Source organism: Trichechus manatus, unplaced genomic scaffold (assembly GCF_000243295.1).
Source record: "Trichechus manatus latirostris isolate Lorelei unplaced genomic scaffold, TriManLat1.0 scaffold00083, whole genome shotgun sequence".
Lineage (NCBI taxonomy): Eukaryota > Metazoa > Chordata > Mammalia > Sirenia > Trichechidae > Trichechus > Trichechus manatus.
The window spans coordinates 9,263,870-9,278,672 of NW_004444019.1; the positions used below are offsets into that span (position 1 = coordinate 9,263,870).

The 14,803-nt window shown below is 38.0% G+C and overlaps 2 protein-coding genes across 8 annotated transcripts in view; one reads left to right on the plus strand and one right to left on the minus strand.

The window, feature by feature from the left end:
• SMAP1 (small ArfGAP 1) overlaps positions 1 to 14,484 on the plus strand; it is a 192,708-nt gene extending 178,224 nt beyond the window's left edge. For 2 of the 6 annotated variants that reach the window (XM_023735874.1, XM_004381362.3), the window contains 3 exons: positions 9,453 to 9,624; positions 10,487 to 10,794; positions 12,686 to 14,484. In XM_023735874.1, coding sequence (XP_023591642.1) covers positions 9,453 to 9,624; positions 10,487 to 10,794; positions 12,686 to 12,820 — 615 coding nt within the window. In that variant the 3' untranslated portion in view covers positions 12,821 to 14,484. The remainder of the gene's footprint in view (positions 1 to 9,452; positions 9,625 to 10,486; positions 10,795 to 12,685) is intronic. The other 4 variants (XM_023735876.1, XM_023735877.1, XM_023735875.1 and 1 more) reach the window with 3 other exon arrangements.
• B3GAT2 (beta-1,3-glucuronyltransferase 2) overlaps positions 14,119 to 14,803 on the minus strand; it is a 48,611-nt gene continuing 47,926 nt past the window's right edge. For both annotated transcript variants that reach the window (XM_023735879.1, XM_023735878.1), the window contains exons 3-4: positions 14,291 to 14,439; positions 14,119 to 14,205 (exon numbers count right to left, since the gene is read on the minus strand). In XM_023735879.1, the coding sequence (XP_023591647.1) occupies positions 14,119 to 14,205; positions 14,291 to 14,439 (236 nt within the window). The remainder of the gene's footprint in view (positions 14,206 to 14,290; positions 14,440 to 14,803) is intronic.

The window sequence follows — 14,803 nt, forward strand, 5'->3', positions numbered from 1 at the left end:
AGAGCGTAGTCAGTGTCACTGAACTGTGCATGTAGAAATTTTTGAAATGGTGTATCTTTGGCTATGTGTATTTTCACCAAAAAAAAAAAAAAATGGTTGAGAAGTTAGAGGGTTGACATGTTGTGGGGTTGTTAACCAATGTCATAAACAATATGTGTACTACTGTTTCATGAGAAACTATTTGTTGTGTAAGCCTTCACCTGAAGTACAATTAAAAAATTAAATAAAAAAAATTGTGATTTAGGTGAAAGTTAAGAAATTAGCAAATTAGCTTCTTATTCAAAAATTTATACACAAGTTGTTTCAAGACATTGGCTGCAATTCTGCATTGTGTCAGCACCGCCCCCCCAGCGCGCGCACACACACACACACACACACACACACACACACACACACACACATTCACCATGTCCTTTCGTCCAGTAGTCCTGTCCCCTCTCGCCTTCTCATCTTTGTTCCTGGGAGGTGTTGCCCATTTGATCTTGTATACTTGATTGATCTAAGAAGCACGTTCCTCCTGTGTGTTGTCTTACAGGCCTGCCTAATCGATGGCTGAAAGGTAAACTTTGGTAGTAGCTTCAAGTCTGAGTTAGAAGCGTGACCGGGGACTGTAGTCTTGGGGGTTCCTCCATTCTCTGTTAGGCCAGTAAGTGTGGTCTTTTTTGTGAATTTTGATCATTTGTTCTACATTTTTCTCCTGCTTTGTCCAGGACCCTCTATTATAATCCCAGTCAGAGCAGTAGGTAGTGGTAGCTGGGCACATCTAGTTCTTCTGGTCTCGGGGTCATGTAGGCTATGGTTCATGTGGCCCATTAGTCCTTTGGACTGATTGCTCCCTTGGGTCTTCAGTGTTTTTCCTCTCCTTTGCTCCATACTAGAGGAGACCAATAGTTGTATCTTAGATGGCTGCTCGCAAGTTTTTAAGACCTCAAACGCTACTTACCAAAGTAGGATGTAGAACATTGTCTTTAAGAACTGTGTTGTGCCAGTTGGTGCAGATATCCCCCGAGTCTATAGTCCTTTGCCTTCAATCCTGGGAACTTCATCTTGTGAGGTGTTTATGTCTAAGAGGTTTCCCCGACTGTGCCACTTGTGTCTTCTATTGTCTATATTAATATATGAGGGAGCACCTACAATTTAGAAATTTCCACCTCTGAACCTGTATCTTCTGGTGAGTTTGTTCCCTTACTCCCTCCTTCACCTCTTGGCATATCTATCTGGTATCTATTTGTAGATCATTGTTGATTCTATTGTCGCAGGATCGTCTATGCTATCGTAGTTACCATAGTTGTCCTTTATTCCTGCGTTCCTCTCAGTATCCTCTCTTGCTTTGGTCATGTTCTGCTGACTTCTCCTATATTGTGTATTGCCTTTCCCTTCACCAGTATTAGCTCATATCTACTGTCTCTGTTAATATTCCCTTCCTCCCCCTCCCATCCCTGGTAACCATCCAAGAGTCTTTTTTTTTTTTTTTCTTTTCCTAAGTGTAAACCTTTTGTTGTTACTTTATAAAAGTGGTCTCATACAGTATTTGTCTTTTTGTGATTGACTTATTTCACTCAGTAAAATGCCCTCCAGTTTCATCCGTATTGTGAGATGTTTCTTGGATTTGTCGTTATTCTTTGTTGTGTAGTAATCCATTGTTATGTACGTACCACAGTTTGTTAATCCGTTCATCTGTTGATGGGCACTTAGGTTGCTTACACCTTTTTGCTATTGGGAATCATGCTGCAGTGAACAGGGGTGTGCATATGTCTGTTTGTGTCATGGCTTTTATTTCTTTAGGGTATAAACATAGGAGTGGGATTGCTGGATCATATGGTATTTCTATTTCTAGCTTTTTGAGGAAGCACCATACAGTTTTCCGTAGTGGTTGTACCATTTCACATTCCCACCAGCAGTGTATAAGAGTTCCAGTCTCCCCACATCCTCGCCAGCATTTGTTATTTTCTGTTGTTTTGATTAGTGCCAGTGATGTACGGGTGAGATGGTAGCACATTGTAGTTTTAATTTGCATCTCTCTAATCACTAATGATCATGAGTGAGCATTTGTTCATATGTTTGTTAGCAGCCTGGATGTCTTCTTTGGTGAAGTGTCTAATCATTTCCTTTGCCATTTTTTAATTGGATTATCTGCCATTTTTTAATCGGATTATTTGCCTTTTTTTTGTTCTTTATGTGTTGAAGTTTTCTATAAATTTTAGAGATTAGACCCTTTCAGATACATCATAGCCAAGAGTTTTTTCCCAATCTGCAGGTTCTCTTTTTACTCTTTTGGAGAAGTCTTTTATTGAGCATAAACTTTTAATTTTTAGGAGGTCCCATTTATCTAGTTCATTTTCTTCTGTGTGTGCATCTTTAGTTATGCTTGGCAATCTATCTATGCCATATATTAGGGCCCCTAGCATTGTTCCTAATTTTTCTCCATGATCTTTATAATTTTAGGTTTTATGTTTAGGTCTTTGATCCATTTTGAGTTAGTTTTTGTGTATGGTGGGAGGTATGGATCCTGTTTGTTTTTCTACAGATAGATAACCAGTTTTGCCAGCACCATTTGTTGAAGAGACTGTATCTTCCCCATTCAGTAACCTTTGGTACTTTGTTGAAGATCAACTGACCATATGTGCATGGATTTACATCTGGGTTCTCAATTCTGTTCCATTGGTCTATGTGTCTGTTGTACAAGTACCAGCCTGTTTTGACTACCATGGCTGTATAGTAGGCTCTGAGATCAGGTAGTGTGAGGCTTCCTACTTTGTTCTTCTTTTTAAATAAAGCTTTACTTATTTGGGCCCTCTTTCTCGTCCATATAAAATTAGTGATTAGTTTTTCCATCTCGGTGAAGAATGATGTTGGGATTTGGATTGAGATTGCATTGTATCTATATATCACTTTGGGTAGTATTGGCATTTTCACAGTGTTAAGTCTTCTTATCCAAGAGCATAGTATGTTTTTCCGTTTATGTAGATCTCTTTTGGTTTCTTGCAGTAGTGGTCTGTAGTTTTCTTTGTGTGAGTCTTTTATGTTCTGGGTTAGATTTATTCCTAAGTATTTTATATTTTTGGTGGCTATTGTAAATGGTATTGTTTTCTTGATTTCCTTTTCACAGTTCTCTTTGTTGGTGTAGAGGAATCCAGCTGATTTTTGTATGCTAATCTTGTTTCCTGCCACTTTGCTGAATGTTTCTATTAGTTGCAATAGCTTTCTTGCAGAGTCCTTAGGATTTTCTATGTATACAATCATATCATCTGAGAATAAGAATAGTTTTACTTCTTCCTTACCAATTTGGATGCCCTTTATTTCCTTTTCTTGCTTTTTTGTTCTCACTAGGACTTCCGATACAATATTGAATAAGAGGTGATAAAGGGCATCCTTGTCCTGGTTCCCATTCTGAGGGAAGAATGCTTTGAGATTCTCTCCGTTGAGGATAATGTTGGCTGTTGGTTTTGTACAAATTTCCTTTATTATGTTGAGGAGTTTTCCTTCTATTCCTGTTTTGCTGAGAGTTTTTTTTTTTTTTTTTTTTTAAATCAGGAATGGGTGTTGCACTCTATCAAATGCCTGTCTGTGTCAGTTGATATGATCATGTGATTCTTTTCCTTTGTTTTATTTATGTGGTGGATTACACTGATTTTCTAATGTTGAACCAACTTTGCATGCCTGGCATGAATCCCACTTGGTATTATTTATTTTCAATATGCTGTTGTAGTCTATTGGCTAGGATTTTGTTGAGAATTTTTGCATTTATATTCATGAGGGATACTGGTCTGTAGCTTTCTTTTTTAGTGTTATCCTTGCCTGGCTTTGGTATTAGGGTTATGTTGGCTTTATAGAATGAGTTTGGGAGTATTTCTTCCTTTTCTGTATACTTAATAGTTTGAGTAGAATTGGTGTCAACTCTTCTGTTTGGTAGAATTCTCCAGTGAAGCTGTCTGGACCAGGGCTTGTTTTTTGTTGGGAGATTTTTTTTATGACCCCTTCATTTCTTCTTTTGTTATAGGTCTGGTCACATTTTTTACCTTAGTTTGTGTTAGTTTAGGTAGGTGGTGTGTTTCTAGAAATTTGTTCATTTCCTCTAGGTTTTCAATTTTTTTGGAGTACAGTTTTTTGTAGTATTCTGTTATGATCCTTTTTATTTCAGTTGGTTCTGTTGTAATGTCACCCATCTCATTTCTTACTTGGTTATTTGCATCTTCTCCTGTTTTTCTTTTGTCAGTTTGACCAGTGATTTGTCAATTTTATTAATCCTTTCAAAAAAAACCAGCTTTTAGTTTTGTTGATTCTGTTGTTTTTCTGTTCTCTGTTTCATTTATTTCGGCTCTTATTTTTATTATTTTGTTTCTTCTGGTGACTATGAGCTTCTTTTGCTGCTCGATTTCTAATTGTTCGAGTTGTAGGGATAATGTCTTCATTTTTGTCCTTTCTTTTTTGATGTATGTGTTTATTGCTATAAATTGACCTCTAAGCACTGATTTTGCTGTGTCCCAAAGGTTTGGTATGTTGTGTTTTCATTCTTACTTGATTCTGTTGTTATTATCAGGCGCCGTTGAGTCAATTCCGACTCATAGCGACCCTGTGTGTACAACAGAACGAAACACTGCCTGGTCCTGCGCCATCCTCACAATCGTTGTTATGCTTATGCCCATTGTTGGCAGCCACTGTGTCAGTCCATCTCCTTGAGGGTCTTCCTCTTTTTCGCTAACCCTTTACTTTACCAAGCATGATGTCTTCCTGATAACTGATCCCTCCTGATAACATGTCCAAAGTATGTGAGATGTAGTCTCACCATCCTTGCTTCTAAAGAGCATTCTGGTCGTACTTCTTCCAAGACAGATTTGTTCATTCTTTTGGCAGTCCATAATATATTCAGTATACTTCACCAGCACCACAATTCAGAGGCATCAATTCTTCTTCATCATGCAGCTTTCACATGCATATTTGATTCTAGGAGTTTTTAAATTTCATCTTTGATTTCTTCTATTACCCAGTAGTTTTTAAGCAGGGTGTTAGTTTCCATTTATTAGATTTTTTTTTCCTTGATCTTCCTTTTATTGATTTCTGTTTTTATAGTGTTGAGGTCAGAGAAGATGCTTTGTATTATTTTGATGTTTTTGAATTTGTTGAGGCTTGCTTTGTGGCCTACAATGTGGTCTTTTCTGGAGAATGATCCATGAGCATTGGAGAGGAATGTGTACTTTGCCACTGTTGGGTGATGTGCTCTATATATGTCTATGAGGTCAAGTTGGTTGACTGTGGTGTTTAGATCTTGTCTGTCTTTGTTGAGTTTCTTTCTAGTTGTTCTGTGCTTCACCAAGAGTAGTGTGTTCAAGTCTCCTAGTATTATTGTGGAAGTGTGTATTTCTCTTTTCAGTGCTGTTAGAGTTTGTTTTACGTATTTTTGGAGCTCTGTCCTTGGGTGCATATATATTTATTATGGTTATATCCTCTTAGTGGATTGACCTTTTAATCATTATATAATATCCTTCCTTGTCTTTTATAGTGGATTTTGCTTTAAAATCTATTTTATCAGAGATTATATTGCCACTCCTGTGCTTTTTTGGTTATTTGCTTGATATATCTTTTCTCCATCCTTTAAATTTTAGTTTATTTACATTTTTGTGTGTTGCAGACTACATATTGATGAGTCATCATCCCCCGCCCCCACCACTCTCCGTCTCTTTACTGGCGCATTTAGGCCATTTACATTCAGTGTGTTTATCAATAGGTATTTGTCATTTTCTTAGGATTTTTTTTGTGGTGTTGACTGTTTTTTGTTCCACTTAGTTTACCATCCTGAGATGTTTTTTTTTTTTATTGTGGCTTGTCTTTTAATTTCCTTCATTGTTTTTGATTTTGTATGTGCTGAATCTTTATAATTTTCTTCTTTTTTATTTTGATGAACAAGTTTGTTGACTTTGTGGTTACCCTGAAATTTACCTTTATTTTCCTAAGTATAAAGCGGTAATTTATTTCTTGAAATCGCCTTGTGTGCACACTCACCCCCTAAGGTCGAGGGCTGCCACTCCTGAGTATCTCTGGTTCTAGATCTTGCATGCTCCCTGTCTCTGCTTCTTTCTGTGTGTGCTATATAGAGGTTCTCTATGCCTTTTGGGAAAGTTGTGAAGTTGTTTTGCTGTTTTCTTCACCCAAGGTTGCTACTGGCTTTGTCCTAAGTTAGCTGCAGCAGGCTGGGACAGCTGGCTGAGCTCTGCCATTCTGTTACTCCCTTTTTGCTGCTTTCCTTATTCCTTCCAGTTGGTATTCGATTCAGTCCTTAGACTCTCTTTTTTGTTGTTCAGGATTCCTAGATTGTTATCTGCTTCTGTTTCGCTTGTTTTTTAGGGTCTTTGGTGCAGGGAGGTCTTATGGTATGGTGACTAAGCTGCCATCTTGGCTCCACCCTCCTGAACAGAATTAGCTTTTATGTAAACTAAATATAAATATTAAAATCCAGAAGCTTCTGTAATAATGGTGTCAGGGTGTCAGCGTCTGACTTCTTTGTCTAACTTCACAAGGAAGGAGGAGAATTATTATCAGCATCAACAGCCCTAGGCTGATTGCCATGAAGTGGGTGTCAGACATAACTCCACCCTCCAACCTTTTTGCCAATTCTGACACCAGCTGTCCCTCCCACAGCACTGTGTACTTCTCTGCTGGGTTCAATTATTCAATGCAATGGCCACACAGAACTCACAGACCATACTTACAGTTATAGGGTTTATTAGGGAAGTAACAGGTTACAATTGAGGATCGAGAATGATTCAGGATACAGTTCTTTGTTCAGGAGAGCCTCTTCCCAACCTTGCCTGCAGCAGGCCTCTCTAGCCCTTAGCCCCTCTGCCTCTGCCAAGCTTGGGCAAGTGTTACAGTGCTCTTTAGCTCCATGAATAAGTGCCTGGGGGTACCCCACTCTGCCAGTAAGCCTCGGCCCGAAGTTGCTCAGCTCTCTTGCTCCATGGGTCAGCAAGCCTAGCTCCATCGACAAGGGCCAGGAGGCCAGGGAGCCTCTTCCAGGAAGCCTCCTGCCCGAAGGTGGTCAGCTCTCTTGCTCCATAGGTCAGCACACTCACTGTAACTACCTTGCTCCGTGGGCCAGGAAGCCCACCGTACCACCTCACACTGGTCTCCTGGTTCTGCTGCCATTGCTTCTCACCATCTTGCACCATCTCCAGTATTACAGCTCTGTCTCTCCTCAGTCTAGGAAGTTCTCAGCACAGGGACCCTGGCCCCAAAGGACGTGCTCCTCTCCCATCTCTTCTTCTTGATGTTAGTGAAGTCCCCTCTTTCCACCTCTTGGATGGCTCATTTTAAGCCTAATGGGATGGCAAAACTGACCAGTCCCCTCGTTAGGGTTCCATACACCTTATTTGCATGGTCCCACCCCCTACAGGGTGCCATGTACCTTATTTGCATTATTAGCAAGCTGTCCAATCCCCTTGGTGGGCCACAAGTACCTTATTTGTGTAGTCCCACCCAGTCATCTGGTGGGAGTTACAAGACCATGGCTAGAAAGGCCTTATAAAAGTGATCCATCACACCAGTTTCCAAATAAAATTTATGCGTGGAACAGAAAGTTCAAATTTTATGAATACACTGGTACCATGTAATTTACTAACTTCGGTGGGTTTTTATTATGTAAAATTCAACTCAGATTGCTGGTGCGCCAAGATTATGAGTTACTCTGAACCCTATCTACTGTATTTTTATGCAAATAACGCACACCTATGTTTATTTGCAACTGTGCCCTCCCCCTGCAAGGTATGTTCGTAAGTGCCACTGTGCCAATTTTTTTTACATGTTGCTGTAACAAAATTAGCATAGCACACTTATGAACATAACTTGCGGGGGGAGGGTGTGGTTGGCAAACGTAAAAGGCGTGTGCTATTTGCATAAAAATATGGTATTCTTTCACTGCCAGTTTTATTTTATGAGCACAGTGTAAATTCTAGCAAAAGATTTTCCCAGTCATGAATATGAGATTGATTAGTCATACTATCTGCTAAGGGGGTTAGAATTATTCAGCTGACAGGAGGGTATGTGCATATTGGGGCTGGGGGGGGGTCACTTCTAGAACTTAGGTTGGTGACAGATGGAAGCCCCTTTCTTGTCTATTTATAGTATACGTTCACCAGCAGTATCCAGAGCTGCACCAGTGCTGTGGCCTATCCTTGGTCCAGCCCTGGGAACCCAGGTCAGAAAACCCCTTTGGTTGAAGGCCCTGCAGCCTCCTAAAGTGAAAAACGACAGGTATTAGACAGTGTCCTTTTATCTCGAGGTTCTAGTGCTAGTAAATGGAGCACCCCAACAAAAAATATATATATTTATACATTAGACATTTAAGTGCTTATAAGACAAAAAGATCACTGAGTGATACAGATGCTTTGTTACCTAACGGCATTAACAGTAGACACTGAGTTAACATGTCATTGTGCAAAAGAACTTCTCATGGTCATCGGGCAACTCTATAAGGTAATAATCTTTTTATCCCCATTTTACAGAAGAGACAGTGAATGGAGAGGTTATGTGACACATCTCAGGGCACACATGCAGTGAATGGTGGGGCCGGGGTTCTAGCCCAGGCAAGCTGGCTCCAGTGCCCATGTGCTGTTAGCTTCTGGGAATCTTCTGCCTCTTCACTGGTAGCCTGGATACATTTTATTCAAGGGCATTGTTATATAGCTTTTTCCTTGTCTAATACAAGTATGATTATTTAATGACTGCAGAGATCATTAAGTGAGATTATCATTATTGTACAATTACATCTGTGTGCAGGATACAGGAGATAAAGCTAAAAAATTTGTTTTATGCTAAATAGCTGCATGTATATTTGCATTCATTTGCTGTCTTCTCCAGAAGTGGAGAATAGGTTATGGTTGATAGTATAGGTGGTTGAGATTTTTACTGTACTTAATTCCTGGATAAATTTAGAAGCATTCTAATGTTGTGGTTGAAACTCATCTTAAGATAGGTTTATAAAAATCTCCTGATGCAGCTTTGAAAAAGCCAAAACCTTTCTGTCAGCCATGGCAGGACCCTCTTGCAGCCTGCATAGTTGTAGAAATGTTCTTTATTCCAAGGGATACCAGTTCCCTGCAGTAGTTGCTGAGGGCGGGAGATGCTTGGGCATCTCAGGTCCGTACACCTGCTGTTGAACCCAATTTGGTCAGGGATGCAATGAAAAAAATCAGCGTCTGCCTAGCAGGTAAACACGACCTATTATGACAGAGCTTTGATCTACCTTTTATATTAACAAATTAAGAAAACATTGAACATTTAACTTAGATGTTGTTTTTATGTGGGTTTGTGAATGATCCTCTTTAATGTCACCATTTTACTTTCTTCAGTTGTTTAATTTCTGTTCAGTTTCATAACTTTAATTTGGATTTTAAGTAATGGATGAGCTATGCTTTACCATGCAGAATTTGACAGCTTGTTTTTGGTGTTTGTCTCAGGGGACGCTTACTGTACCAGCAGCTGCCCCCCTGTCTACAGTAGCATCTGGGGATCTTGACCTATTCACTGAGCAAACTACAAAAGCAGAAGAATCCACAAAAAAACAGCTCTCCAAAGACTCCATCTTATCACTGTATGGCACAGGGACCATTCAGCAGCAGAATACTCCTGGTAATTATTCCTGAAATCTACTTTCAGTGAATTGTAGTGACATTACTAGAAGTATCAATTATATTTCTTTTCTATATTTTCTATGTAATGGGTGTTTTTGTTGTTGCCATTTACATAGCTAAGAAACTGAAATAAAGGAAACTTTAGAATTAAAAAACACACAGGATTCACAAAACTTTATTCATTTAGAATTAATGAGCTATTCACATATCACTTAATACGGTTTCACAAACTTGGAGGACATGAATTATCTTCGAAGAATTATTTAAATTTGATTTGCATGAAGTTTATAGCTTTGGGTACAGTATATTTTTTCTGCAGGTAAACAATAAGCAGTGTGAATTATCACATGGATTCCAAAAAGCTTTGAAATATATTTTATAATGTTAATGAAATATTAGCACTGTAAGATTTATTGTTAACACAGTTTTAATACCTCTCAGGCCATTTCCTCTAAATGAACTGCATTTCATATATAAGCTGAAATTGTATGACAACCCAACTGCTTCGTTAAAACCAGATACAGTCAGCTTTCACTTGTATATCTGATAGTGGTAAAAGTCAGCAGAAACAACATATAATCTCATGCTACCTAGTTTAGTCTTCAGAATTGATATTTTGTGTGGCTATTATGTGAGATTTATTTTTCCTAAATTTGCTCAGGCCAATTAATTGATTTGTCTGCATTTTGGAAATAGCCAGCTCTGAGGGTTAGGTTGATCTGAACAGTAGGAACATCCAGACAGGAATTAAAATTTTTGTTCTGGGTAGTTCAGAAAGACAGTAATCCTTTTGCTGTGAGTATAGAGGTGAGTACAGCTGTATGTAATAACTTTGTTTTCTTTTCATGATTATGTTGCAGGTGTGTTTATGGGGCCTGCAAATATACCATTTACCTCACAAGCACCAACTGCATTTCAAGGTTTTCCATCAATGGGCGTACCTGTGCCTGCAGCTCCTGGCCTCATGGGAAATGTAATGGGACAGAGTGCAAGCATGATGGTGGGCATGCCCATGCACAATGGGTTTATGGGAAATGCACAAACTGGCGTGATGCCACTTCCTCAAAATGTTGCCGGGCCCCAGGGAGGAATGGTGGGGCAGATGAGTGCATCCCAGAGTAAGTTTGGTCTGCCACAAACTCAGCAGCCCCAGTGGAGCCTCTCACAGGTAGGAATTATTTGCTCTCCAATTTCTCCCAAATCAAAGAAACCAGATTTATTTTCTAAATGGTTTTATTTGTATTTACATCTAATGATCTGGCAGAAAGAATTGAATAGGGGTAATGTATAAGGTCAAAACTTTCTATAGATACAATGAAGTTTTATTAAATAGACAAAGGATCTGTGATTGTCCCTATATTTATTATGTAAAAAAAGAAGAAAACATAACATAAAGTTAACCATTTTTCATTTCAGATTGTAATAGCTAAAATTATCTTGGGTATCTTGAAAGACTCCCTTTCTGCTACCTTTTGAATTAGCACCAAGCTTTAAAGCCTCCTGATAGAGTGTGGTATGTTTGTAGTCTACTTAGACAAACCTATACTCATGTTTTGGTTTTCTGTAACTTTCACAAATTAGAAAAAAATTCAGCTTCATTCTCAAAGCACTATTTTGTGAGGGATCTAGGCTGTTCTCCATGTCATGTGGCTACTACTGCCCATGGATTTGTAAAGATTCTTTTTGTTCCAAACCTTTATATAAAGTTGTATTGCCTTTTTACTTATCCTATGCTTATTTCATGTTTAAAAAGAATATCCACTGGTTTTTAAGAATTCCCATATGAACAAGTCCATATTTGTCTCAAACATACCCTTCATATTATAAAATCTTGTTTCTAAATTAATTTAAACCCAAAAGAGGGCATTTTAGTATTAATCTCTTTTAAATCCATTTCCATTTTAAGTGCTGTGTTCTGATTTATAGAGGAAGACTCTATATTCCTCTTCCCTTTGTACTTCCTATTTGACTTCCTCCAGCATTTTTGTGATCTTTGTTTTGGCTTGAGAACATTCAGGGAATGGTCTATAGTGATTTCTAACTAATGACTGTATATCCCATGAATGCCCCAAGTTATTTCTGCTATCACCATTTAAAGAAGTACATTCCTTTGAAAGTATTCAAAAATTCTAAGTGCCAAATGTCAGTAACAGCTTTGGTGTGGCCAAATGTGCTGAAGCATAACATACCCAAGCTCAAGTTATCTATCCTCCCAACATGCCTCATCAGTGATATAGTTAATGTTAGTATCTTGGAAAAATTGCAAATAAATGAAAATAAATGAACTTTATTAAGACTACAGTCTAACTGTGTAGGTTTTGAACCCGCTCTGTACTTTGTGGTAAATCATCTCACGTTTGCTTATCGTCAATCTTAGAAGTAAGCAAAGAACAGGGAAAAGGTTAAGGTACATACTTGACTCTAGGGAAAAAAAGATATGCAGAATTACATTTTATAGTATACAAAAAATTAACTTTAGATGTTTGTTAGGTAAGCAAAAGGAAAAATAAAATGTATGTTTTTATGACCGTTTTTTAAAATACAAAGTATATAAAGCCTTTTAAGACTTTAATGAAGGTAGAATAATTTTGAAGCATTTTATTTTCTAAAATTTTCTTAATCCTTAGTAGTTAAAGCACAGTATCCTAGTATAGTTGAAAGTTAGAATAATGGACTCATTCTCTGTAACATACTCATGTACCCAGATCATTTGTATTGAAAGATTGCTTTGGTACCTTTTTTCAGTGTGGGTTAATCTTTGGAGACAAGAAATTGAGCCTAGGAAGTGAGACTGAGATCACTTTATGACAGTGCTAAAAAGTAGAAGAAAATGAACACAAAAGTAGCTATTTGCTTCCTGTAGAGAAATAATTGTATGGTAGTCTGATTTTATCCCAGTGCTTGGACTAATTTTCACACTAATGAGAAATACTTGTAGTCATTGCTATTAATGAACTTCAGTATAGGTCAACTTTATTAAACAATGTCTAACTGTGCCTAAAGAAGTAAGAATCAAGAGTGAAGTAAGCCTCAAACTAAGCCTTTTATATATTTCACAGATGAATCAGCAAATGGCTGGCATGAGTATCAACAGTGCAAACCCCACAGTGGGTTTTGGCCAGCCACCCAGCACAACAGCAGGATGGTCTGGAAGCTCATCGGGTCAGACTCTCAGCACACAACTTTGGAAATGAAAAATGCAATACGAGTTGCGTCCAGAACTACCACCTGACATTCCTTGCTAAAATGCATCTAGTTCCCTTGTTTATTCATGTACATGGTTTTTTTTCCCATATGTTCATACTAAGAATTATCTGACCGTGTTGGTCTGTAACTGATTAAATTTGATGTGGTGAAAAGCAGGTTGAGAAACCATTTTATGTCAAGGGCAGCTTTGCTCAATATTTCCCATGATTTCATAAACCACGTTCTTTGAGAATCTGCTCAGTCGACTTGCATAATCAGTTTTACTCTCAATGAAATTATAGCTCTAATGTTTGCATATAAGGGAAGTAGTTATCATGTTAGTAATACCTCTAACAGTAAAAAAACAGTAAAAACCCTACCCCAGATTAGCCAGTAATCCTGTAGGAAGGTACTGTATGATCAAATGTTTAATCATATAAATAGAATGTAAATGTATAACTGAGCACTGATTTCTAGTGTATAAAATTTTGATTTCTAGTGTATAAAATGCTTTTATTTCATCATTCACTGTGCTGTTGTTTTGACAATGTGCTTAACAGGGAACGTGGTTAGTGAAAGGAAGATAAACCTGGATGTTACTATAAATTTAGTTTAATGTTTAAAGAATTCAAATTTTATCTGCCTCTCTCACAATTTGGATCTTTTCTTACGAACATAGTGCTAACATGAAGACCTTTATATGCACTGTGTATGCAAACAGGGTAACTACAACAAAGCCACTTTTAATTCTTGAAGGGTATATCCAGGTTTATGACAGTAATTGTGTTTACATTTTACGGTGCCTAGTATCGACAAAATGTTATTTCCCAATATTAAACAGATGAATCCATAGCCTTTTTTTTTTTTTTTTTGTGGATTTTACTTCCTTTGATACATATACTACCACCAACCTTCCAAAAACTACTTAATGTTGGAAAGTCAGGAACGTTTAGTTGGCAAAATACCTGTCATCTGTTTCCAAAACCTTTGCAGTTCCACAAGGCCGCATTGGGGGGTGGGGGCATGTAGGATGTTCAGAATGGTGTCTTGCAGTGTCATGTAGCCGTATTGTACAAAGATGTTTGGTTGTGGGAACACATGCATAACAAACGAAGACAAAACATAACATCTTATACCATCTAATTAGCTTATGTTAACTGACAAGCTGTTTGTACAGATGTCCATCAGATGACAATAAAGGCTGTGTACTGTAAAATGAAAAATACCTGAATACTCTGCAGCCTAAACTCCAAAATCCTCTTCCACATCCACGGGCCAGGCAAATTGCATCAGTTGCTGCTTCAATTTATACCTCAATTTTCACCGTGTCCAGGTGGTACTTTGGCTCGTTGGCTAGATTAACCTTCTCTGTCCGAGTGTGCCACACGAGAACCTAAAGAGGAGGGAAATATTGTGGGGTAGCCACATTCTTACTGCTGACACTCAACAAGACCAAGCAGCACGAGTGAAATGAATACCTTGGTGCAGTTGTTTGCTTTTGGTTCCAGTTCTTCAACTGTTGTTATCTGTTTTAGAAAGTCAGATTCTTGCATCCCTGGCTGGGACCCATGGCGCTTAAATACAGCTTTTGGATTGGACAAGATGACTTGAAGGCTTACAGCAAATCCTTTGTGAAAAGTTTAAAAAAAAAAAAAAAAAAAAAACTTTAAAATATTGGTGTACTTCTCTTTTTTCTATATGATTTTGGGTCACATCGAAAACAGTTTTTTCAATTGTGCCTACTGTGTGCCAGGTCTTGGTTTACAGAGTTGAATAGGAGCATTACCTGTACTTAAAAAGCTCACAGTCTCAAAGGGTAAATCATTAAAAATAGTACATTTAGTGCAATGATTGAGGTATAAATACAGGAAGCATTTACTATAAAATATGAAGTCTGGTGATAATAAAGGGTAAATTTTATAAGGTTCTGATCCATAGAGGTCACAGAACCTCCACATTTGACCCTCTGGGAATAACTAAGAACTAAATGT